The sequence below is a fragment of the Syngnathus typhle genome, linkage group LG9 (genome assembly GCF_033458585.1).
Source record: "Syngnathus typhle isolate RoL2023-S1 ecotype Sweden linkage group LG9, RoL_Styp_1.0, whole genome shotgun sequence".
Lineage (NCBI taxonomy): Eukaryota > Metazoa > Chordata > Actinopteri > Syngnathiformes > Syngnathidae > Syngnathus > Syngnathus typhle.
Window position 1 is genome coordinate 7,502,376 of NC_083746.1, and position 24,999 is coordinate 7,527,374.

A 24,999-nucleotide genomic window follows, 5' to 3' on the forward strand; every position below is an offset into this window, starting at 1 on the left:
GGATGCGTGGAATAAATGGTGGAGGAATACGAGGGCGGCATAACAGAGAGGGAGAAAAGGAGAGTGACACAGGCCACTGGAAATGATTCAAGCACCCTTGCCGCTGTGAGGCATGTGTGTGTATTTGTGTATAGAAATATGTGCGTGTGTATGCGTGGGTGAGACAGACTCGAACAGGAGTGATTAAGTACAAGGAGGCGGCCAGCCAATAAACAAGCAGGCTGTGTTCCATTCCTTAATGAGTTCCCTATCTATGCTCTCGCTTTCCTCCTAGCATGCATCCTTTATTTACTGTCCTTTACATTATCTCATTTGCCCCCCCCCCCTCCTCCCACATCCCATTATCATTGCTCTTGCATTTTCCACTTGTCCTCCCTTTTCAATATTTTCTGCCTCAATTCCTTTTTTATTTGTGGCTTTACTATCCCACTTCTTTTGTTTTCGTTTCTCTTAAGCTACCCCCTCTGGCGAGTTGGAAAGCAGGAGAGGACACAATGTCACACTTTGTTATGTGGAACACTAGCATGGCTAATTTTCACATATTTAGAAGGCTCATCTTCACAGTGTTTCTTGTTCTCTTTAAGGCGAGTGGGGCGGAAAAAAAACTCGAAGGCACGGGCGCTACTCAAGGATGGGGGTGGGGTTATATTTGGCACACCACATTATTTCATGTGGCCCCCAAAGTTAATTAAAAGTTCATGTTTGATGCTAACTATCTTGATACAAACTCTCTTTGAAAATGAATGTCGCCACTTCAACTAGCTTTACAACCTTAAGCACCTTAAAAATACTCCTTGAACATGAACTTGGCTATTTAGCGCAGTTGCGAGTTACTTTATTAAGATAGCCATGCCCACTCCCCGAAAAAATGCATTCATTGGTGTGTGACGGTATCACCTGAACTTGGCTCCAATTGAACTGTCGCCTTGTGTGAATCAAATTAACGCCGGTTTGATGGAGTTAATGGGATTAGCGTCAAGCGCACAATGCCGAAGAGGTCTGTTGATCTGGAAGTGGGCCATGGTTTTGGTTCTTTCAACATCTCGCCGGGTCTCCTCAGCCAGCTGGCAGGAGCTGCTGTGCTTCCATTATTTCCAGCAACCTCTCCCGCATTTGGTGGATTTTATTTGCCTTTTTTTATATGAGTGGAAGTTATGTGAGAGCTATGGGCCTTTTTAAATAATTAGTCCGATTTATAGCGGATGATAGGCTGAATAATTCACCTTTTTGTGCAAGTCAGCACTTCTTTTTTTCAGTATTGTGCCATCAATAGCGTTGACATCCCTTGCAACTCTTGCAGGCCAAACAGCATGCATAGATCTACGGTAGAGTGTAAAACAGACGAACCGGGAAGAGTTTTACACTTCGAATCATGACATAAGAGACATTTGAATTGCTCATAAATTGTAAAATATTGATATTTTTATTTTTCAAAAATGCAGCAGAAATGTTTTATGCTTTGACACAATCTAGCCAACCACGTGGTCAATATGAAAAAGAATATTCTCTCAATCACCCGTTTCACTGTTGATTCAATGAGATTTTGTATTTTTTTTTGTTGTTGTTGCAAAAGCTCTTATTTTGCAAGCTACAATTTTACTTTTTTTTTTTTGCGGTGGTTCAGATGCCAGTTAACTAAAGTCTGTTTTTAGGATGAAACATTGTGGCAAAGTGGCCGAGTCGGAACAATGGAGGTTTGAGGGAGCGTACGGAAAACACAGGATGGGAGTTGAAAGGGTTAGTGAAGTGAAAATGCAGGTTGGCAAACTTTCCAATGTGCAACAGCTGGCCCTTTGTCAATTTTTGTGGCAGCTATGAGAGCAGCGTCATTTTAGCAATGTGACTGCTTGATATGAATGGACTGATATTTATTTATTTGAAACGTGACGCGGTGACGCAAAGTGACAAAAGAGCCCTTAAGCATTCTGTGTGAATCCAGCTGGATAAGATCCAAAATCTGTCCAAATTAGAGCAAGAAGATGAGGCCTGACTAAAAGAACAACAATGTCATTCAGAAACATCCCTTGCAAGGGTGTTTTAAATGTTATGAATGCATTTTACGACATGAGATTACGTTGACTTTAACGACAGATTTCCTTTTTCCAAGATGAACGTGAAATGAATTGGAGCCTTTATAGAGCACTTGTTGAAACATTTGGAAGTTTAAAATTCAAATCCCAGGAAATTATTGAGGACATTAGAAAACGTTTTTATTACTATCATATTAAAAATGATGATATACCAGTATAAGATACATTTCTGTCATTAAATTTAATTATAGTTCAGCATAACCATCATCTAATTTTCAGATTTGCTGGAAATTGTACGGTTACAGTTCCTTGCCCTATATACGGCCACATAACAATTATCAATAATAATTATGAGGGGGACTAGTGTGTCAAATGGATGAATGGCTTTAGTTATTTTCCTTTTTTTTCTTATCAGAATGATAAGATCATATTTTAAATTTAATGCAAATATTTTTTATAATGTTGGATAAACACACAAGTTAATTGAACAAACTACAATCGTGTCGAAGTGTTTACTAAGAAAATATGAATTTAAGAAAAAAATGTCTCACAACAACCCTCATATTTTATTTTAGTAATTATTCTTCTAAGGGATATTTTTGATCATTTATTATTGGTGTGAGCAGTGGAGGTAGAATCTTGGATTGCTCGTCTTTTTTTCCACAACACCTCTGAATCCAAACAACCAGCCTTGAAAATAACTGCATTGAACATTTTGGGAATTTCGGGGCGAACGAAGGGGAAGGAGGGCAAGCGGCGTTAATGGTTGGCTGGTGCTCAGTCATCTTAGCAATGTTGCATTATCTACACAATACCATCTCGTCACCCGGTGGTCGACGGGACGGTGTCCCGTAATGTCGACGACAAAACAAATATACCGAGACGATTACAATGAACCTCGAAATGATATCGGAGAGCAAATGAAGCCTTTTAAATACTAAAGTAGGTGAGCGAGCGAGACATATAACCAGCCTTGCTTCGGGACATCTATACAATAATAGAGTAATATCGGAAATGAAAGCAATAATGTGGTTAAATAAGTCAATGCAAGATCAAGTAAATGCTATAAATCATAATAGATCATCTCTCCATTCTATTTACAGTAGTTGAACAAATAGCTGGTAAGATTGACGCTCGCTCGAGTGGAGCATCTTGGAGGGCCGGTACGATATACCCCTCTCGGTAAAGTCGAAATCTCACATTGCCTTCAGCTAAGGTTGTTTTCTTTTAAATATAGATTCCCCTCCTGCTCTCCTGCTGATGTTCTCTTCAGCTCACCTTGTTCCGCGGCAGATCTCTTTTTGTTGAAAAACAGAAAAAGAGTGCTACATTCACATTTTACAGGTTGTTCAGTTGGACATCCTTTGGACGTCTCGCGGTCTCTCGCTCGTTTTTACAACTTAAGTCGCTCCCAGTCAGAGAGAAAGATACAAGTCGCAGAACCAGGAGGCGGAGTCATATCCAAAGTTTTTGTTTGCTCGATCGCTCCCTAAGCTGCACGACCTAAAAGTTAGTCCACCGCTGACCGTTCCTGATAGAACGAACGTTTCCAAAGCTGCCGTGCATCTCTACTCCTTCATCAGCTCTCACACAGCTGTTGTCTCCTCCTACTGCTATGTCTCTCCATCTGGAACAATCCTGCAGGGTCATTAGTAGAGGTATTTGCGTCCTATCGTTTTGTGTGTATGTGTGTGTGATGTGTGTTTGTATATAAGCATGTGTGTTGTAATTATGTCCCGCTTGGGGCAAGATTCTTGCTGCGGTTATACACGCGTGGTGGAGTGCGTGTGCGTGGAGATGTGAGTATGCGGCAAGTGCGTATTACTATACGGGCTGTGGTGCGTGTAGCCCTGGTGGGGATGGCCCATCCTCATTCCCACCACCGACCCGGGCGTCATGGGGGTCATGGGGGTGGCGGGGGTAACGGGGTGCGAGCCCGGCGTCACGGGGAGCGAGCCCGGGGTGAGCGAGGTCATGAGGGGGACGTCGTCGGGTGAGCGGCGAAGGGTGAGGGTGTAGTCGGGCGGACAGGTGAGGCGCACCGTGTCCAGGGTGCTGTAAATGTCCTGCGTGTCCAAGCCGTCCAGAGCGTCCAGCGTGTCCAGGGTGTGATGGTGGTGCGTGTTGTTCCGCTCGTCCGCCGACGCCGCGTCCGACTCCAGCTGCTTTACCTGCAACGAGCGAGCCGAACGTTAAACCCGAAGCGGTCGAAGCGGAGTTACGACAGAGAGCCAAGAAATCTCAAATCGTCTGTTCCCATTCAAATGAATAAGAATGCCACTAATGCAGTCAAGCTGATCACAGGCCTCAAAAAAAAAAAAAAACAGTCTTCAATAAACCTAAAAGCAATCAGGGAAGAAAATGTAAAGTCTATAAATGTAGTGTTCGTCTCCTGCCATTTTCCTCCCGCAGTCACGATTATGAATAACTCAAACATCACATCGATAACGTGCTCATGGATAAAAAGAGACTGTGCGAGATTTTAATTTGTCACACTAGACGTACCCGCGGGGAATATAATAGACGCGGGATAAAAGCGGATATTCCAAATAAAGAGGACACAAAAGCAGTCGAGCCGCAACGTCAGTTCCAAAGGAAATGTGGCATTTAGCATTCGCTAACACCACGTGTGAGCCAACAAACAGAGCAAACAACGGGCCAAATAGTCCACAGATGACTTGGAATGGGAACTGAGTGAGGCACCTGGACACAACTCACACGTGCACATGTGCCCAAACACGCACGCGCACACACACACCACATGCGCGCACACACACTCATTCTCGCTCCAATGGCAAGCTATGTTTTGCAGATGCGCTCTGATGGCAGCTGATCCGCTTGCGAGAGGACCATAAAGATCCTCATGCACCAAAAACCCTCAGATGGCTTTGTGTTGGTTCCAATGATATTGTCTAATTAATCGCATTTCTGAACGTTTTTTTTATGTGGCCACTGGCTCCAGATTGTTGTACTTTGCAAGACTGATCTATTTTTGGTAATCTTGAGGTACCAACCGCAGTGGTTAAAGGACGGAGCTGCGGTCTTATGACTGAGTGACGGAAATTTGTCACTTCAATGCAAAAGCAGATTAGAAGAAGAGCAGAAACAAATCAGAACCAAATGTGACTTTTCTCCCAGACAGCTTGTCTCCTTGTGACAAACAGCCGCAAGCCGAGACGAATGATGACAGAAAGCCAAGCCGAGATCAAGGTTAAATCGTTCCACTGAACACAGACGTGAACTTTTCACGTGGTGTTAAAAATTTTAAAAAACGCCGACTCACCTGTAATGACATGAGTCCTTCACCCTGAAGGTGAGCGGCGACATCCGCGGCCGTGATATCTCGTCGTGGGGGAGGGAGCGGACGTGGTCGGCGATGCTCCAGGCGTCGCTTGTCTTTCTTGTAGAGTAGAGCGGCGAACGCCAAGATGTTAAGAAACAACAGCGACGCTCCCACCGCGATAGTTACGGAGAGTTCCGTCGAATAGTCCTCGTTGGCGACGTGGACTCCGTTTTCACCTCCGCCCTGTCCCAGAGCGGATTCCGGAGGCTGTTGCGTACCTCCTTGAGACCCCGGGTGACGGGTGCTACTCGGAGGCCATCCTTTGGAGAGGCGCTTGGTGTATGAATAAGGGGTGTCGTCTTGCGGGGAAGGGCTGTGCGTAAACGAGGACACCGACTGGAGGAGCTCGTTGACGTGATGAAGGTGAGGAACCAGTTGGAGCCAGAAAGAGATCTTAGTTGCTCGATAGTGGTCTCTGACACGGGGCTTCAGACCAATGTGGAGGTAGAGCTGCTCTTTCGGGGTGTACTTGGACCAAGCCACCTCCTCAAAACGGTTCGGTTTCGTGTGGATGAACTTGGTGTCTTGAGGAACGGGGTGGTTGGGGTCCCTGGAAAGGGAGACATTACGTATTAGCTGTATTTTGGTTCCATTACAGAGTATGTGCAACAAACAAATGACCAAGTAAAGTATTGACTTTATTTCTTTTTAGGAGGAAAAAAAGTTGAAAATGGAGAAAGCCCAACATATTGAAAATAAGACACGTCACAGTCTCGCAAGAAAGATTATTATTATTATCAGTGCTCTATTCCAAGCATCAACCAAGTCATCCTAGGACAGCTCTTGAAATATGCCACTGATGACTCACTCAAAGTGGAGCAGACAAAAAGAGTTGCCATTGATTCGTGTAATTACAGAGCAAATGATGAGAATGACAAACGTCCGCATCATATCTGCTTGGTTGACTTTCAAAAGTCTCAGAAAGTTGCATTCTGGTCCTGTTTCTTTCGGAAATGACATTATCATCTGAACCGATTATCCTCACCATGGACTGTAGAATTAAAATAGACCTTCATTTCACTTTCCTGTCCTGACCGCACCTCCGTGCTCCTTTCAATAACAAAGATCTTGTTAGGCTTGGGCGGTCTAATTGAAATGACGGGCCAATGTCCGAAGAAAAATATCAACTCAAAAGGAAGCGCTGCATAATTATATAATGACAATTAAGAAAACATGAAAGAAAAATTGCATGCAACCTTCCAAATAATAGCCCAGCAAATAAAATCCAAACATGCTTCTTTAATACTTGAATAACCACGCTCTCTATTAAAATTCCACCAAGGCATGGCAAATATCCACTTAGTCTCTCTCTTGGTATGGCGCCGTGAGTGGCTGCCTCCCAGCAGTGTTCTCTCTTTTCCTCTTTATTTCCTTATTTTCTCCTTTTTCTTTCTGTCTTTTTGTCCATTCGGCGATGCTGGTGCCTTCTACCGTACCTCTTCAGATCGGATATTTTATTTTATTTATTTTTTCTTCCTGGGACCGGACCGGGATCATCGGTCGAGGCCGGCGTAACTCTACGACGGCTTCCTGCTTATCCGACCAGTGATGACCGGGTCCCTCGCATTGGCCTTGCAGCCGCAACACCTGTTGGGAGTCCGCTCCCTCGTGCTCGTCGGAACCGACGACTTTCGCCATGCTAGCCCCGTGGTGGCCATCTGCACGTCCCCCGACAGGGTGCCCGGGACGCTGCTCACACGTTTGCCTGCTTTGTGATGTTTTCACCGATTCACCACCACGGTCCATTGGGCGCCGTTGAACTGGACTGCCCTTACACCTGTCGATGGACCCCGTGGAGGCTATTTTGTGTGTTTTGGGGTGTTCTCTTGTATTGAGGGGTGCTAGGTGGCCGCTGTTGCTTTTTTTTCCTTTGTCTTTTAGCTTTGATTTGCTTTGATGGCTTTTATCTTGTGCACTTTCTGACTTTCTTTGTGGCGCCGTTGTGTGGCAGCCTTGTGAGAGCCTATTGAGTTGCGCTCATGCCATCTGTGTGTTTTTTGTATACCCACTCTGTGGTATGGATACTGCTGGGGCCTGAATTTCCCCACCCCTGGGGATCAATAAATATTCAATCAATCAATCAATCAACACCCCAGTCAAACAACACGTGCGTGATCAAACGACTCCAAATATTATTCATTCATTCATATGTTTTCACATTAGCAAATGCCAGGAGAGCCGCCAAAGACTTTTTCTGCCTGAGCTTGTCCACGCCCTCTCAGGACTTTTCTCTCATCATTTACAATCAATAGAGCGACTGCATATCTTTTCAGTCAATTGTCAAGTAACACCACAATGATCATACTCGTAAGAAGAGCAAAAAAAAAACATGTTTCTGTCAGGGAAGGAATCTGTGTGATTCTGTCTGCATGCAACTGTGAATGTCAACACTGTTCTAATTGTGTATGTCCTGACTTAGCAACGTGCCACTGAGATTTAGTTGAAGGCCCGCTCGGCAAGGCTCTGTGTAAAGCGCAAGAGGGTCTCAATGGAGCGAGCCTCCGATGAATTAATTACTGGGAAGGAGCACTGAAAGAGGGTCCATTCTCAACAAATGCTTTTATCTCCTATGTGGTGTCAGAGCAAAGAGATAAAAGGTCTTCTTATCAGGCCCTCTTGTCACCTTTTGAACGTTTTCATGCGGAGTCTTTCTGGAGTTTCCTCGGCCACTAATACTCTTTCATTTTGAATTGATTGAACTGGATCTGGAGAAGCATTTTTTAGCAAGTGGCAATTCATTTTGACGTTATAAAGGAGGCGGGAATGACGGCATCTCATTTCATTCATCAGTGAAATCTTATGGTGGTTTGAGAAGGCGGCTCGGATTCCCCCAGTCGCACTTCAAAGAAAAGATTCAAGGTGCTGTGGTGACAGCGGATTTAAATCACTGCGTACATTTCAAGAGTCCTTTGTTTCCTTTCCGGATGACTTTAAGTTCAGATTTACGAGGCTTGACGAGAAAGAAGATGATGATAATGTATTTTTGCTTATGCAGTGGAACCATTTGGAGTTCAACTTAAGCTTCGTGGAAAAATAACCGTAAAAAGGCAAAATAAACTTGAAAATGCAATCATGCGTCAACATAGAATTATGAACATAAACTAAATCTAAGCAGACTTATCTGCCAATATAATGAGACATTCTGCTTCATAGAAAATATGATATTGATAAAAATGTGAAACCGATTGTTTTCAGCTTTGGAGGTTCCATTGTAATGATTGTCAGAACAGGCTGTTCATTGAACTTCCATGACGTGCGTACCGGTGTGTTTATGAAAGACCTCGTCCCGACTGGAGAGTGCGTCTTTTCGTTTGGAGGCTTTAGCGTTGTCGTATGTGAAGTGTGAGGGCAGCAGAATCGACAACGTATTGTCACGTACTGTGCAAGGACAAAAGGCGTGGCGGCGTTTTATTGTCCAATGAAAAGTGTGCACATTGTGGGCCTGCGTGTGCGCTGGCTCCTGCCTGATGTGCCACAAAGAAAATGTGACTTTATGTGAGGAGGTGTTTGGGTTTTATGAGCAAAGGCAGCAGGAAACTTGGCTCTGTTATTTGTCTCATGGAAGAAATTTGCTCTTGTGCCGCCCACGCAACCAGCGTGATCACAACGCTAAATCATTTTCAATTTACTTTTTGATGATTATGCTTTTTCTTTTTATCTTTATTGGCTGGGCATATTTTCTATTCTATGGTAGACATTTTAGGGCTGTTCATCTTTTAATCTGAATATCACATCCGGACATTCCAATTAGAATACATCCATTGAGTTCCAAATGATCCAGTTGTGAGTGTGGATATTGGTTTACGTGCCCTGTAAACTAGTCCAGGGTGTACCTGGCCTCTCACCCTAAAATCAGCTGAGATATGCTCCAGCTCACCTGCAACCCTAAGGAGGACAAGCACTATACTATAGAAAATGGATGCGTAGTTAATAAGACAACACGTTCACAGACTATTGTTTTGCTCGTGCAACCTGAGACTCACCAGAAAGTCAATATTACACATTATTATCCACTATTGACTCGACTGGCCATGTTAACGTGTTCAATTACCTGCAATAACATGAATGTCTTTGGGATGTAGGAGGAAGCTAGAGTGCCAAGGGAAAATCTAGAATTGAATTTAGTATGTCGCAACAATGAGGCAGACATGCTAACCAGTCAAATTCTACGCTGCTCTATTTAATATCCGCTCAAAATAAAAGTGCACCGTACTTTGATTCTCAGTCATGCTAAGACGGGGAAATGGTTTCTAGTAAACATGCCCATGCGTGGTAGCAACAGTGGTCTGGCCAAACGGGGCTAGCAAAGTTCCGCACTGCAGCTTTAAAAAAAGAAAACAAATTACAAATGGGTGTCTTGGAGGGATGATATAAATAGACGTGAGGAATGCTGAAGCTGTGCTTTTTGTCTTTTGGCTTCTTGCTGTAGTCAGTTAAAAGACAGAACATCTCCTCTGAGGGCAAATCAACGCTTCCCCCCCCATACACAAACGGGCTTTTGTAACCACTCACCCCGTCTTGGCAAAGTTGGTCCAGTAGGTCATCACCACGGCGCTAAGCATCACGTCATTCTTGGAGAAGTTACAGTTGAATAGATCGGTTGGACCCACCATGGGCACGCCAAACACGTACGGCACCTAGGCAAACACACAAAGAGCGAGTTTAGTGCGACAGGTTACATGGGTTCTCTTGACAGGAAACCGAAGCTTAAATGACTCATAGCAAAATGTGATGTCACAGTGTCAGCGGAGGCAGACGCGTCTTCATGCTTCAGGGAGCTGAAAGTCATTTCGCTAAACTCATCTTCAGCTTGACAGGTCGCCTCCAATCATTTTGGGCCACTGTGGCCGTGTCCTACTATTCCGAAAGCCCCACATGCGCAGAAGTACACATACCGTGTACTGACACGGAGTATTTCAGTGTATATGGATATAATATATGGATTATAGTTATAATCGTTTGGGATTTTTCAGTAGAGATAGTTTTGACCTTTTTTCTTTAAATTCAGTTCATTTTAATTAATTTTAAAAGCAGGTTTGTTTGTTTTTATAGGTATTGATTTTTTTTTAAATTTTCTGTTTAGTTTAAGTTTTACGTACCTTTATAATTTGTGGGGTTTTTGTCAACCCACAAATTATAAAGGTACGTAAAACTTAAATAATAAGTATATTATATGTATATATGTATTAGAGATGCACCGATCCGACTTTTTCAGTTCCGATACCGATACCGATGCCGTGGCTTTGCGTATCGGTCGATACCCGATACCGATCCGATATTATGGTTGACTTAACAAGCTACATAACTCTACATGTGGAACAGAAAATACCAAAGGCAATGGCATCAGGCAGACTACACAGTTCTTTGCTCTAAATTAGGGGTTTCCAAACTAACGGTCCAGTTTTTATTGGCCCGCAGCAAATTCTGAAAACATAATTGAATATGGCCCGCACAAGAAGCTTGAGCTCAGCTTCTCAGTTTCCACACTTGATGGTGTAATGTATTTGGACTGTGTGGTTACCCGTACTGGGGGGTGGAGCTAGAGGTATGGCGGGCGGATGGCATGTTGTAGCTACGAGAGACTGCGGCTAAAAAGAAACGAACATCAATACATGATTGACTCACTGCTTCCCTAAAACCTGGTCGTCTTGTCAAGTTATTTCTCATGGTATAGAGAAACATTACAGATGGAGCCCGCCACACAAAGCGTTTGACGTCCCATTAACACCCCCCCGGAAGAGAAGCGAACACGCAGCGTTTGACATCCGATTAGCCTATGCCCCCCCCCCCACCCCCCCATTCGGGAGAGAAGCGAACGCGCAGCCTTTGACGTCCCATTCGCAACCCGAAGAGAAGCGAACGCGCAGGGTTTGACGTCCGCTTAGCAACCCGGGGAAGAGAAGCGAACGTTCGCTCCATGTTTGCGTTTGTTTAGAAAACTCTCGTGGCATGCGGCACACGTGCTGCTGACGTATGACGTAGCCCGCGTCCCAATAGATTAAGGAAAGTATCGGCTCACAGATCGGCTGTATTTTCCGAAACCCGATCCATCTATTTTGTTGATATCGGGGCCGATATCCGATCCAGATATCGGATCGGTGCATCTCTAATATGTATATATATAATATACTATATTATATTATAATTATATGCCTTCCTGTTATTTTTCTATTACATGTATGCCATGTGTCATCAAAGGATGAATAGTTCTACTTGGTTTTAATTTTATGATAGAATTTTAAACGTGTTACTTAAAATATTGTACGGTTAACGTAGGTTGTAACAAATGAATTATTTAAGGACTTCAAATCAAATCAACCGTGAAGTTCAACTATGGACTTTCCACGTTATATTATTAATTAATACTATGAGTCAGCCCCTCTTAAAGTGAAGTTGGTTTTATTATATCATTCATTCAAGTTAGGTATAATAGTAGCACTTCAAAAGTCTCCAATAGTTCTCTGCATCTTTTAAATCGCTTTAACCGTTAATCTTTTACACATCCTCAGTCTGGTGTCGACAATAAAAAAATCCAATCTCCACGTTGTGGGTTGAGCGTGGCTGACAGTGTGCTACTGCTCACAAGAGATTTGCGGTTTGCCAGTTTTATTATCACTGTAATATATAAAATTTTCCACAAGCGTGATTATTACCGCAGGCAACCGCCAGCGCAGCACCTCTCCTCTGTTACTAGATTTATGTTGATCAACCCCAGAAAGCAGTCAAGCACACATCAGAACCCGTTAGCTACAGCTATGCTAACATTAGCATGTCCGCCCCGTGAAGCGCAGTCCATTTTAATGGAGTCGTAAAAGAGCGACGAAACAAAGAGCTACATTTTTATGAAGGACGAGGAGAAAGCTGTGTGTGCGCAGGGTCGGCCTTATCGGCACGCTTTCAGGATTGCGGCCTGCAGGTGGGCGGGAGGAGATGCTGCCGCAGTCCATCTCCATTAGCTACTAACATTCTGCCTTCGAGCTACTAACACCCAGCCGGAAAGTCTTGCAGAAAGATAGTTAAAGCATATAGTCCTCAATTATTGTTCAGTTAAACTTTGATTTGGTTGATTTCCAAAAAGTGCTCCCTCAGATATGGCTGGTATCAATCATCGGACCGTCTCACATGTCAATCATTATAGCAGAACTTCTTATAAATTCTCATAAGAATCAATTAGAAACAATAACATTTGACATGACAAGTGAGTAGTGGCAATAAATGTTACTTATGCGCCTTTCACATCGACTCTGACACAATACCAAACATCAAACAGGAGCATATAGAAGCTAACCGGTTTACCCCGTGAAGCTAACGTTGCTGTCTGCAACTTCACTCAGTGCTCCACATCACATACAGAAGAACTCAAAAGCATGACACCACTCTGTAGTTATCCAAATCAAAGTCATACATATGTTCACCGACAATTGATCAGTTCTTCCATGATCATGACAATCATAAAGCCTAACATTGGACAAATTAGTTTGACAACTGACTTCCCATCATTCCTCTGAACAACTTGGACTCCTGTGTAAGCATATTTTCTCTCGAAGCAGTTGCAAGGTCATACTGCCACTGATGAAGCAACCTGACAAATAGTGAGTTGAAATGACACAGACTGGCACGCTTTTTGGAACGTCCTTGTAGCTCATCCCCAGCCTCAAACAAATTTCAATCATACCGTCCTCGTCCGTTGTAAAGCTTTTATTCTGGCCACAGATGGTGTACTTGATTTGCTGATCCAACTGTCCACAGCTTTTTTTACTGCTACAAATTAATATTTTGTACTCTCATTATTCCGACAATATTTTGTGACCACAGTTAAAAAGAAATGCTACCCCCATGTCATGCATATCGGTGAAAATCTGTTCCATTTAAGGACACAGTTTAATTAACAGTATTATCTTACCTCATCGCCGTGTGCGGAATCTGCCCAGGGCGGCGTGGCTTCACTCTGGCAGTGGTGGTAAAAAGAGTAAAAGTAGGTGGGTGAGCCGTACTGAGCGTGGAGATCCGCCGTGGCGATGGCCGGAGCCACCCACTGGTGGTCCGTGAAGAGCGCCACCAGAGTCTTCCGTCGGGTCTCCGCGTTGTCCCTGTCGGCCCAGTCCGTGTACATGAACCTTTGGATTTGAAACACCAAAGGCGTGTCATGTTAGCCAATCAATTCAGGACATCATCAATCACCAATAACTACGTGACAGCATGGATTTTGGTGTCTGCCAATTGATAGTTAGAAAATTTGATGGCTTCAAGTCATCACAAACGAATGTATACTAGCTGTCACATGTTGCAGGAAACGGAAGGACCAAGTGCACGTCATTTTCCAACAGTTGCTTGGCAACGTGATTGCAACAAACTACCGTTGGAAAAAGATCCATTAGCTCTCAAGCAAAATAGACATGACGTGCTAATGTATTATAAAGCTGTTTCCTTTTTAAGCTTCTATAATAAGATATCAAGAAAACATCAGAACTTGGACAGGTTGATGGACCTCGACGAATCAAAGTGGAATCCTAATTTATGATACGAGAAGACTCATTTATCAGAATCAGAATCATTAAGATCGAATAATAGTCATTGGGGTAGTGGTTCAAATGCCAAAATCTAGATTTGTTTGAAGTTAAGAGCTCCATCAAGACACTGCGGGACAATTCATTTACCTTTTTTATGCATACATTACTGCTTTACAGCCAAATCCTATATATACCGTAATTGCACTGTAGTGCGTGACTTCAGAAACTGTGCACGTATCTAATTGGGGATAGAATCATGAGCCGCATGCCCTGCAGAATTGCCGTGAGGGAAATCAGGGTGCTATTTTTAATGCATTTTAAATGTGTCTGGTCATTGGACATCAATTGCCCCGATCACATGGACTTTGCGGTTAATTAGCAAAATAGAGGTGTAACAGTGTTCAGATTGTGTTCAAATTGCAAGGCTGAATTGTCTAATAAGTTTCAACATCTTCACCTTATACTCTCTCTGAGCGTGTCGCGCCCCTCCGGGTATCCGTACAGACTATCCACAAAGTCCGACACGGCGAAGTCAAAGTCCTCAGCCGTGACGCCGTCCTCTGAGTCCACGATGCCTTCCACGAACTTCACCCCCTCGCCCTGATTCACCCCCAGCATCACGTCGTAGTTGAGGAATTCCCCCTGCTCCATCAGGATCTGCGGGTCGTCCGGTATCACGTCACCGTCGATCACCGGGGCGAAAGCAGTGTGGTACTTGGCCGGCGTGACGTGCTGCTCCACCAGCTCTCGGTAGCTGCGGCCCTGGAGGCAGGCCACTAGTTGGGTGCTGTCGTCGATGCCGCAGCCCACCCGCTCCCCCAGCTGTCGGGCGTACTTGCTGGGCTGGTAGTTGACGGCCCAGCTGGCTAAAGCGCTGCCGCTCTGGATGATGGCCCTGTGGAACAAATCTGAGGCGGACAGCAAGACAAATTAGAAGTGAGAAGAATGCATTTATTGCAGTTGCAGTTCAAACTGAGGGTGGGGGGCTCAAGGGGGGGCCGCTTGAAATCTACCTTGCATGTCTCCCTCACAGCTCCAAGGCTCAGTTTGATATCAGCTCGAATTTCCTGTGTGAGGTTTGCATGTTGAAACCCTCACCCTAACTTTAATCCAGGAGTGAATTTGAAACTTTAGAACCCCAATTTAAAAACCAAATACTATTTTGAAATGCATACCCAGTTTTGAAACCCCAACTTTAAGCCCATACCCTTGACTTGTAGTAAGTTCTTGCCCCATAGGAGTGAAGGATACATTCATGCACAGAGGATAATTGCCCTCTTGTAGTAAGTAAATGGAGAACACTCAGACAATACAGCTTTGCATCTGACAAACAGGTTAATAATTAAACGGGTGGAATAATGCGGCTCTTCAGACTGAGCCACCCGAAGGGTTTGTGAGTCAAACTCAAGGCGCAATGATTCTCTCCTTCCATAGAGCTTATAGGGTGCCGTATACAGATAATGTATACCAGGCCGTCCCGTCGCTACGTGCTTTGGTTGGCCCAGCGATATATACGGGGACTTGCCGCTATGCCAACGGTAGCGACAACCTAGATTGAAGGCTCCAAAGCTAAAGTGAAGATCATGTTTTCTAAGTTTACCGCTCAAAGAAGAGTAGAGAGAGAATCAGGACTCTGTACCGATTATCAACTATTCATTTACATCTAAATGGAAATGACGTTTCATTTTTGTTTGACTATTACAGAATCAACAGAGAGAAAAAATCTAATTTGAGTACCACTCGTAAAAAATATTGTCTAACACGGTGAAAACAGTAGTGACTGCAACTTTAGTTTCTTCCTTACCCTCGGAGTAGTGAGACAAAGTCAGGAGACTGACGCAAGAAGCTCCAGCTCCGGACCCGAACACAGTCACCCTGTTTGGGTCTCCTCCGAAAGCCGCTATGTTCTCCTTGACCCACCGCAGAGCTTGGATCTGGTCCAGCAGGCCGTAGTTCCCCTTGGCCGCTTGGTCCCCTGTACTCAGAAATCCTGCAGAGGCACGCACAAGGTGAATACAGTAATCATAGTCAATAATGTGTTTATACAGTAAAGCCACAAATGTAACTGTTTTTTTTCTAATTTGCTTTCAACTCATCCCTGCGTAAGTTTAAAGAGTGCACTAGATATCTCATCATCTCAGAAGCTCTGAGTGTAATGCGAGAGGAACGAAAGCACAAAAAAAAAAAAAGTAAACCTCATTCATTTTCTAACCCACCGGTAATCCTCTCAAACAAGAAGCATATTAATGGCCAATTAAAGCCCGTTTCCAATTTTAGGTCGCTTTGAATATTCTCTATGCGTTCATGGCAAGATCTAGGTCAGCAGTGGAATTTTGTAAGAGTGTTCAAGACGTGCTCAAGTTCCAGCTGATTACAATTAGGAGGAAGAAAAAGAAACTGCGTGTTTTTGCATCCGACCGCTCACCTCATGCATCCAACAAAAACGAGTGAGGACGGACGCTTCCGCCCGCCATGATGGATGATGATGATGCAGGTGAGCTTAATAAAGGCGGCGTAAACACAGAAGATGGAGATGATTAAAACAAACACATGACTATTTTGGTAGCCCTGAATAGTCATTAAAATTCAAGTCATTCAACAAACCTAATGAACAAGGTTTTGCACAAGAAAAATGGCTGGGGCCACTTGCCAAGCTTTTGGAAAAACCTGTCATCTAATATGTGCAGAGCCTGGGATCAACGCTTAATAATCATTCATCATTCATCGCTACTTGTCACTTACATTTGATTTTTCAGTTTTTGTTGTTGAATATTTTAACTCAACGAGCACGAGCATTGGACTTGTACATCTTAGCAAAGATATGCGCTTTCCGCACTGGAGGAAATTATCTTAATGATTTGCATTCCGAACTGCACTCAGAGCGTGAATATAAAATATGCTTTTAATTATTTAAGGAAACTGAGCACATAAATGCGAGTCGCATACATTTTTTTAATTACAATTTTAATACCGCTTCATGAGAACGTGGTTATGAGTCAGGATAAAACATGCTGTGTCAGCACATGTTCACTTTATGAACACATTGTGGAGGTAGCGGGCGGAAATTATGTCATAATTATTATTGTAAGTCAAGGTCACACTAAAAGTATATAAAGTCAACCCCAAAAAGCGAGTGCCCGTCATCCTGTTAATTGTAATTCAGCGAATGTGCAATGTTATTAGCAAACCAAAAATAGTATCATGGGTAATTGCACCGCTGTTGCTCCTCTCTAAAGGGCAGCGTGGTAAATAAGGAGGAAAAATTGGCAAAGGTCAACATGCATTGTTTGCATACAAACAAATGTGTTATGAAGATACCGACAGTATGCCCATTTAGAAAAAATGAGCACATGGTGCGGGTGCACAGATCTAAATTTTCTCAAAAGTCCTCAGCTGTCAAAGATGCCCCCGGACCCAAACTAATCGATACGCGATTAAACTAATGCCGCACTTCACAGTGCACGTATAGACAAACAATTATATTACCAAGAGGGAACCCGAACAAGCATGAGAACAAAATCCACACAAACTGAGATTCATATCTAAACCTCTCTTATATAATGGTATCGGGTACTCGTGGAAACCGCCAATATCAAACACTAATACCCAAAAAATATCTGATTCTGTCCTCCTCGGCAGTAGTTAACGCTATAGTGCATTGGCAATTCATCAGCTGCACTATGAAATTTTAAATGAAATTTTGCGTATCTAAAATGCGAGAAGTATTAACTCTCCCGAGTATTCAGAGTGAATATTCAAATTTGTGTCGGTCCGACAAAAAGTGGTGTTGAACATCCAAAATAGAAATGCTCTGGTCACACAAATTTGATTCTAAATCCACACATACCATTTCACTTGTCATTTCTGAGTAGCGTGTTATTTTACCGAGCACGCCCAAGCGGTAGTTGAGCGTGATGACAATGACGTTGCCGTAGCTCGCCAGCACGCTGCCGTCCATCATGTTGCCCGTGCCTTCTGTGTACGACCCGCCGTGGACGTAGACCATCACGGGCCTCTGTCCGCCCTCCTCGTGGATGTCTGTCAGGAGAAGTAAGAGGATGAAGTTTATGTATGCTAGTGAGTGACAGGCCTCTCGTCCGTTTGCATGCGTCTAATCAATCGGCACGCAGGTGGATGCCAACCTGCTTACCTTAATCTATCTCCAAGTGGGTATAAATGGAGGCATGTGAGAGTGTTCCTGCTGGTGATGGAGAAATGGCAGTGTGTGCGTGTGTAAGTGCTCACCATGTATGAGCTACTATGTATGCATGAGTGCGCCTTTGTCCTTCTCACTTGCCTCCACAAGTAGAGGCGCAAAGCCCACAGCAACTGGCGCAGGTGTCTGCTTTTTAAGCGACAACCCGTGCATGCCGAGCAAAGAATTACAGCGGAAGCGCTACAGTCGGGCACAATCTGACCCAGCACGCTCATTTCCAAAATTTAAAAAAAAATAAAAATACAGGAAATAGAAGGAATTAAAATGATTTGTTTCAAGGTCAAACTGGGGTTGTCTTAAAACCTTCAATCATGGGACAGGCAAGGTGACTTATTTGCAGCATGCCTAACAATCATAAAAGTGAAAATAGAAAGGGACGCTTCCTGAAGTAATTTGTTTGCCATTTCATGTTTGCTACTGTAATTTTTGGACCAGTGACATCTCAACCCCAGCACATGTTGACTCTCCATTATACGTGCAGTCAGCTATGCCTCTACTGCCAAAATACAGGGTGTCCCAAAACATTTGATATTGTTTCAAAAGTTGGTTTTTTTTGAAAACCACCGCACTTGACACTAATTCACATCGGGCATGGCGTTGGCGGCATTTAAATACATTAATTACCTTCCTCTGTGGGCACGTAGATGTTGAGGTAGAGACAATCCTCACTCTGGTGGGTCAGGTAGGTGGCCGCTATGTCCAGGTTGGCCGTGAGCCACGAGGGCATCATATCTCCCAGCATGCTCCTCTCGTCCAGCGATTGGGGGCACACGGGCGCAAACTGGGTCACGTTCCGGATTCCGGGCCAGAGTAAGGGCGGCTCGGGCGCCTGGAAGCGCCGGTCGCCGGTGGGGGGTCTGGCGTAGGGCACCCCCAGGTACTGGATGACAGGGCCCAGGAGGTCGGATGGCAGCGGGGTCAGGATGCCTCGGATGCGCCCCTGCGCCGTTGACACGACGGGCACCGTCTGCTGGGCCCACGAGTAGGCGGCACACAGGGTGAGGTGGAGGAGGCAGATGGCGGGCAGTGAGGAGACAAGCCCGAGGAGAGAGGAGACATGCCGAGGAGATTGTCTTCTCCTCTTCGGCTCGGGCATGGCGACGGGAGATTGGGCAATATCCGTTTTATGCTGCTTTACGAGCCTTCAGTGGTATCCGGAACTCTCATGCAGCTTGGCCCATAAACACATCGCACACACACCCCGACCCTTGCAAATAACTTTTCCCTCCTATGTATGTGTGTGTGTTTGTGTGTGTGTCATTCAGTGCCTCTGAGTGTGTGGTGAGTCACTTGGCGTCATTCCCTTTGCGTCTGTATGTGTGTTTAAATGTTTGTGTGTCCTGTACTGGCGATTCCAGTGTGTGTTCATTTGAGTGTGTGTGTGTGCGCGCGTGTGTATGTGAGTGTGAATGTCTTATGTAAACAGTAGCATCACTGTTCCTCTGTCACTCTCTCCTTCCGCTCAGCCCCATGACAAGCCCAAACTGCCTCCTGCAAGAGAAGAAGAGGAGAAGGAGGGAAAGGAGGGAGCAACGACGAGGAAAGGAAAGGACAGAATGACATCATTAGTCTTCGTCAATGGAATCGAGGTGTGAATCAAGCCAAAATGTTGCGTGCGCGCACACACACGCACTGCTTTGGAAAAAAAAAGAAGAAAGAAAGAAAATTGCAAAATTGTCAGTTTCTCAGATTTTTGGGGGGTTTCTATGTAGCTTTTTGTTATAGTCAAAGGAACATTATTTACTAATTATTATTATTATCAACCAACAACATAAATCCTAAATTCCAATACAGCACAGCAGTGTCTTCAGGCACAAGTTAATTTGTTCCTTGACCAGGCTCATAACTCAAAACAAGTATATATATATATATATATATATATATATATATATATATATATATATATATATATATATATATATATATAGTATATATATATATAGTATATATATATACTTGAGTATTTATTGTGAAAAAAAACGAAGCAAGGTTTGGTCCAGGACCGTCATATATATATATATATATCAGAGCATCTATTCCTATCAAAATGACTAGGAAAGCCATTAATTTGTTCCAGCCTCCTCCAAACAAGCAAATCATTTTTAATGCATTTTTTATGTAAAAAATTGCCATTGACTATATTATACTTTACAAAAATATGAAGTCTACATGTGTTGCAGCACTGTTTGTAGTTATACAGTAACAAACACACTGCTACGGAGATGCTAGTTGACCTTTTCCACTGTATGGTAGCATTAAAGGAGCACTTATATACTGTATATACTACACTCCCCACAGCCATAATAGAATTACATATGCAAAAGAAAACGCCGCCGTTCATGCTCACTGCTCAGCTTCAACTGGTGTGTCAATGTGTCGGGTCTGATGTGTGTGAGCTGCAGACATATGTCACTCCCCTGCTACGCCGCTGCACGCATCCCAAGACCCTGTGGAGAGCACAGTGGTGGTGGGGGAGTTAGTGTTGAGAGGGTGGAGAGTCACGTCACACGCTTAATTAAACCATGAACACACATGAGCTCCTGACCCCGGTGGTGTTCGGAAGCCTGCGTACACACACACACACATGCGTCTGTTCCAAACATGTACACGGTGTTTATATCCCCAGTACTGTACAGTTCTAATTACAGATACACTGACTTAATTTTATCATACACAGACACGTAGTCAGTAGAAGGTCAAACAAAGGTTGGGATTTCCAAACCTTTCCCCATAGGAAATTATAGGAATTTAATTACTCTCCACCAGGGTCAGGCTGGCACCAGAATAAAACTCATCATAGCTGTACAGGCAATTTTTTAAGTCATGCTACAGGCGACTCAGCAAAGTCTTATTCTGAAAATCAGCTGCATCCATCTGTGCACACTGCTCGCACCAGACACGTTTTTTAAATCCACGTTTAGAACTTCTTTTCATTGTTATGATTGAGTGATTTTAAATCACTAAAGAAATAGATTTTATTTACACCCTATGCTGTTTTCAGTAATTTAAGAAAGCTGCCTTTTTCCCCCGTGTACTTTGTTTATAAATGTTATTTATTCCTTGCTTTTAAATTTAATTTTAATTGTGTAAACCGCATTGACGTAACATGTGCAGGAACATAAACAAAATTGCCTTGCCTTGGCTAAAATAACTAAACACATACGCTAGCAAAAATGAGTAGAAAAAACAAAAGTCCTTTGGGAGTTTCTTTGGAAAGGGAAAAAGCCAAAAAAAATGGAGACCAGATCCTAAAACTTTCAGGAAAAAGAAAGCTCCATTTACATAAAAAAACACAATCAGCAGTCCCACTTCAAATGTGCTTTTATCACTGCAGGTGATTCTTACCAAAGCCGTTCTTGCATACAAGTCTGGCAAATGAGGCCTTTAAAACTGTAGCAAAATGCTTCCAATTCCAACACCTCAAAAAAGTCCTCCCCAAATACCAACATGATGGCCAACACTGAAATACAGTCATATAGTAGGCCCAAGTGTTCATACTGTTTGTACGGAATGAACTCAAATTGGTTACTTAATGTACTTTTGAAAAAGATGCTTCACAGTCCAACAAATTAAAAACCCAATCTTCTCAAAATGGTAAATGGAGTGAACTTATGCAGCTTTAGCTACAGCATAGTGTCCAAAGCCCTTAACAAAGCTAAGCTAACCTGTCATCTCCCATCCAAGTGTCCAAAGCTCCTATCCGGATAAGGTTACAATGACATGTAACACCAATAATAAAATTATAATATTTAAGTCAGTGAACAAATAGTGCCAAAAGTAAGCTTCAGGCATTTCCAGCATAAAGGATCTCGCAAACCTGATAAAATCACACCAAAGATTTAGAAATGAAATAAGAGTGGCATCGGACCTAACACTCTCTAAGATGGATGGGCCATAATGCAGCTTACACATTATTTGAACTGAAACGCACGTGCAAAAATAAGTTAACCGCTATCAAAATTAAAGTGAAACAAGCGATAATAGGAGGCAGAAATAAAAGCAGTTTAAAATGTTGCACAAACTACCTTTGATAATACATGTTTAGAAGTTATCAAGTTAATAGCAAGATTGCTAGCAGGTAAAGTTAGCATTCACCCTAACCTACTGTTCGTCTCCATCTTTACTATACGCTCATTCGCCCACGTGGCAACCGACATTCATGCCTGGATCAGCGTTGCAGCATCTCCAGGAGACATGCCATTGAGAATGCTGAACAAAAGTACTGGGACATGCTGAACTGAGCATGCGGGCAAGATTTGCATGATGTCATGAGAGATCATTTATTCCGATTTTTTTAATTTGGGAGCCATGGTTTGGTTTTTCCTGAATGAATTAATGAAATTCTATTCACAGCTTGCAACTATGTCAAGGTGAAAAAGAAGATGATTAGAATATTTACTCATTTGTTAAAAATAGAAGTGTATTCACAGTCAGTACTTTTTTGAAGCCCCTTTGGCAGCAATTAGGCTCTTATCAGGCTGCAGGCTATTTATAGAGACATCTTACTTTTTTACTGTATTTCATTTTTTAACACATGTACAAAAAGAACATTTTGGACTTGGCATGTTATGGTGTTTTGTGTACAATTATGTACAACAAAATGAATTTTAACGCATTTGGAATACATTCTGACTAATGTACTGCACATAAATTTCAAGCATTCAGCAATGCGCACATCTTATAATTTGGATACACACTCTCACACTCACACACTTGAGTTCCATCTCTGTCCCACACGGGGGCTATCCATAAGCCCCCGAGCACAAGTGCAGGTTTTCCTCTCTTCTCTTCCAAAGGCGAAAACAAACTCCTTCTCCATTTCATTACACACACGCGCGCGCGCACGCACACACGTATGGATGCATACAGCTGCTATCACTCTTTCCAGACCTTAAGGCAGAATTATAACACACGCAGACGCCCAGACAGTGCAACATCAATTCAGTCTAATCACACACACACGCGCACGCACGGACATGACAGTGTGGAGGTGATCCGCCTCGCTCCTCCCACCAGCACACCACCACGGCGGAGGAGTGCGCGCGCGCGGGGGTGCGCTGTCCAAGGTGCTAGTTAACATTCCAGTGGTGATCACACACGCACGCACGCTGCTGAATAACGCTCCATTTATCAGGACAAACCCCTGCAGCCTGCCACCGTGCAAACAGCGGGGCGTCCTCGCACGCCGCATTCCCGCAACAAAAATACCAATACTGATTACCATAAAGGGATTCAAAATAAGCAATGAGTAGCTGGATTGATATTTTGATGAGATAAAATGCACAAACCTGCAACCGGCGCTCGTTGGAGACCTGCCCGGAATGTGTGCGCACGTCCGCGTTGTTGCACCGCGTGTCACCACCGCGGCTGAAGCGCGACGCGGCCGGGGATGGGATATTTGGAGATGTGACTTCTAATGCTGATGCTGCCTGCTGGCTCGTCGTCCCCTATGAGTAACCTGCTCACCCCGCAGCACGCACAAACAAAAACACCAAATCATGAAAAACTACTCAAAAGAGACCCTCCAAAAATCACCGCAATCCTCGCAACCTGTAATCCAAACGGAATCGTGGCTGTTGAGAAATGAAGTGCTTCTCCGATGGGATGTGAGAGGCCCAGGACGAACGATCAATCTCCCCCTCTCTCTATTCCTTGCTGACTCCCCCCCCCCCCTCCCTTTCCCTCTCTCTCCCTCTCTCTGGTGCTCCCCCTAAATGCGATTGGACAGTGATGCAGCGTGCAGCCACGGATCCAATGATGCTCACCTATGAAGGAGAGTATGTGCATGCCATTTTGTGAGGGCTACATATGTATGCACTTGTTGTGGGACATACGTAAGTGGATAGTAAGTAAGTGCAGTTTATTTAAAATAATAATAATAATAATAGCTCCTGATCACTTTGACTAATGATGCCAAGGTGCATAGTGACCTCTTCAGGAACAGAAAAGGAGAGTCTGTCTTATTTCTATTTAGCCTTTTTCCTCCCTCAGACCAGAGAGAGAGAGAGAGAGAGAGAATGAGCTTTTATGCGATCCCCCCCCCCCCCTCCCTCCCTCCATACAAGTCCCCCTGTTGTTCCCTGCAGGTATGTTAAGTTTAGAAGTTCAGAGTTTATGACTAGGTCGCCGCATGGCAGCAAAAAAAAACAAAACAGGAAATCCCAAAACAAAAATGACTGAGGTTCTTACTAAAATGTCATGCAATTTGAAACTCATAGAAAAGATTGTTGTTACCAATCCTGCCATATTTGAATGAGTGAAACAAAAAGAGATTTCAAAAGAATGAACAGATATTATTCCAATTCAATTTTCATTTGTGATGACAGAATGAGACAACTTTCTTTTTTGTCTCCTTTTCCTCTTTCGATACACAAATTGAAGGCGGGGGAGGGGGGGGGTAGTTGCGTCTTCTTTCAGGGTCTCAATTTCCTGCAAACCCTCCTGACACGAGCTCTTATTTAAGTCATGAGCAGGCCAATTAAATTTCAGTCATCCTGCAACAGGGCTGTCTGAGAGCTTCTCCTCCTCTTGCCTATTTTCCTGCCCACGCTTCACCGGCCCAGCGACACTTTTGGAGTATTTTCATTCCCCTTATCATAGGATATGGCTGAGCGCTCACATCTATTTACTTTTATTTACAAATCACTTGTCACAAAATGATTTGTCAACAGGGGCAAAAAGAGACCACAGCAAATGAGGTTAAGTGTCAGTCAAAAAACACAAATAGTTAATACTGATTTGAGGGTTTCCAAGCACCTGCAAATAAGTAACTGTAATTTTTAATTCATTAACCTTAAAGTGACATGTACTAACTATTGCCATCTACTGGTCTGGCATGCATATTGCAGAATTTTGAGTCCCTTTCACAAGTCGTTGTTTAAGCAACCCTCCACTAGGGGC

The 24,999-nt window shown here is 43.6% G+C and overlaps 1 protein-coding gene and 1 long non-coding RNA gene across 2 annotated transcripts in view; one reads left to right on the plus strand and one right to left on the minus strand.

The window, feature by feature from the left end:
• The window catches only part of LOC133159994 (uncharacterized), a 55,810-nt gene that overhangs the window by 21,221 nt on the left and 9,590 nt on the right, over positions 1–24,999 (plus strand). Inside the window, exon 2 of the long non-coding RNA XR_009715781.1 lies at positions 19,566–19,688. This is a non-coding gene — a long non-coding RNA (uncharacterized LOC133159994). The remainder of the gene's footprint in view (positions 1–19,565; positions 19,689–24,999) is intronic.
• LOC133159990 (neuroligin-4, X-linked-like) lies at positions 1,401–23,744 on the minus strand. The gene is made up of 11 exons (XM_061287475.1): positions 23,650–23,744; positions 23,388–23,557; positions 20,447–20,546; positions 18,724–19,590; positions 17,769–17,921; positions 15,688–15,873; positions 14,341–14,791; positions 13,277–13,490; positions 9,886–10,010; positions 5,314–5,923; positions 1,401–4,201 (listed from the first exon to the last, which is right to left on the minus strand). Exons 4-11 carry the CDS (start codon positions 19,193–19,195, stop codon positions 3,794–3,796), a joined length of 2,619 nt encoding a protein of 872 aa, XP_061143459.1. The 5' UTR covers positions 19,196–19,590; positions 20,447–20,546; positions 23,388–23,557; positions 23,650–23,744; the 3' UTR covers positions 1,401–3,793.

What these genes read in the sequence shown, in the direction of transcription:
- LOC133159990 (XM_061287475.1), bottom strand. Translation starts at nt 19,195, where the DNA reads ATGCCCGAGCCGAAGAGGAGAAGACAATCTCCTCGGCATGTCTCCTCT. An exon ending in CTACGTGCCCACAGAGGAAG is followed by an intron (nt 17,922 to 18,723) that starts GTAATTAATGTA and finishes TTCTCCTGACAG; the next exon opens with ACATCCACGAGGAGGGCGGA. An exon ending in ACCAACTTTGCCAAGACGGG is followed by an intron (nt 5,924 to 9,885) that starts GTGAGTGGTTAC and finishes CTCCCTTTCCAG; the next exon opens with GGACCCCAACCACCCCGTTC.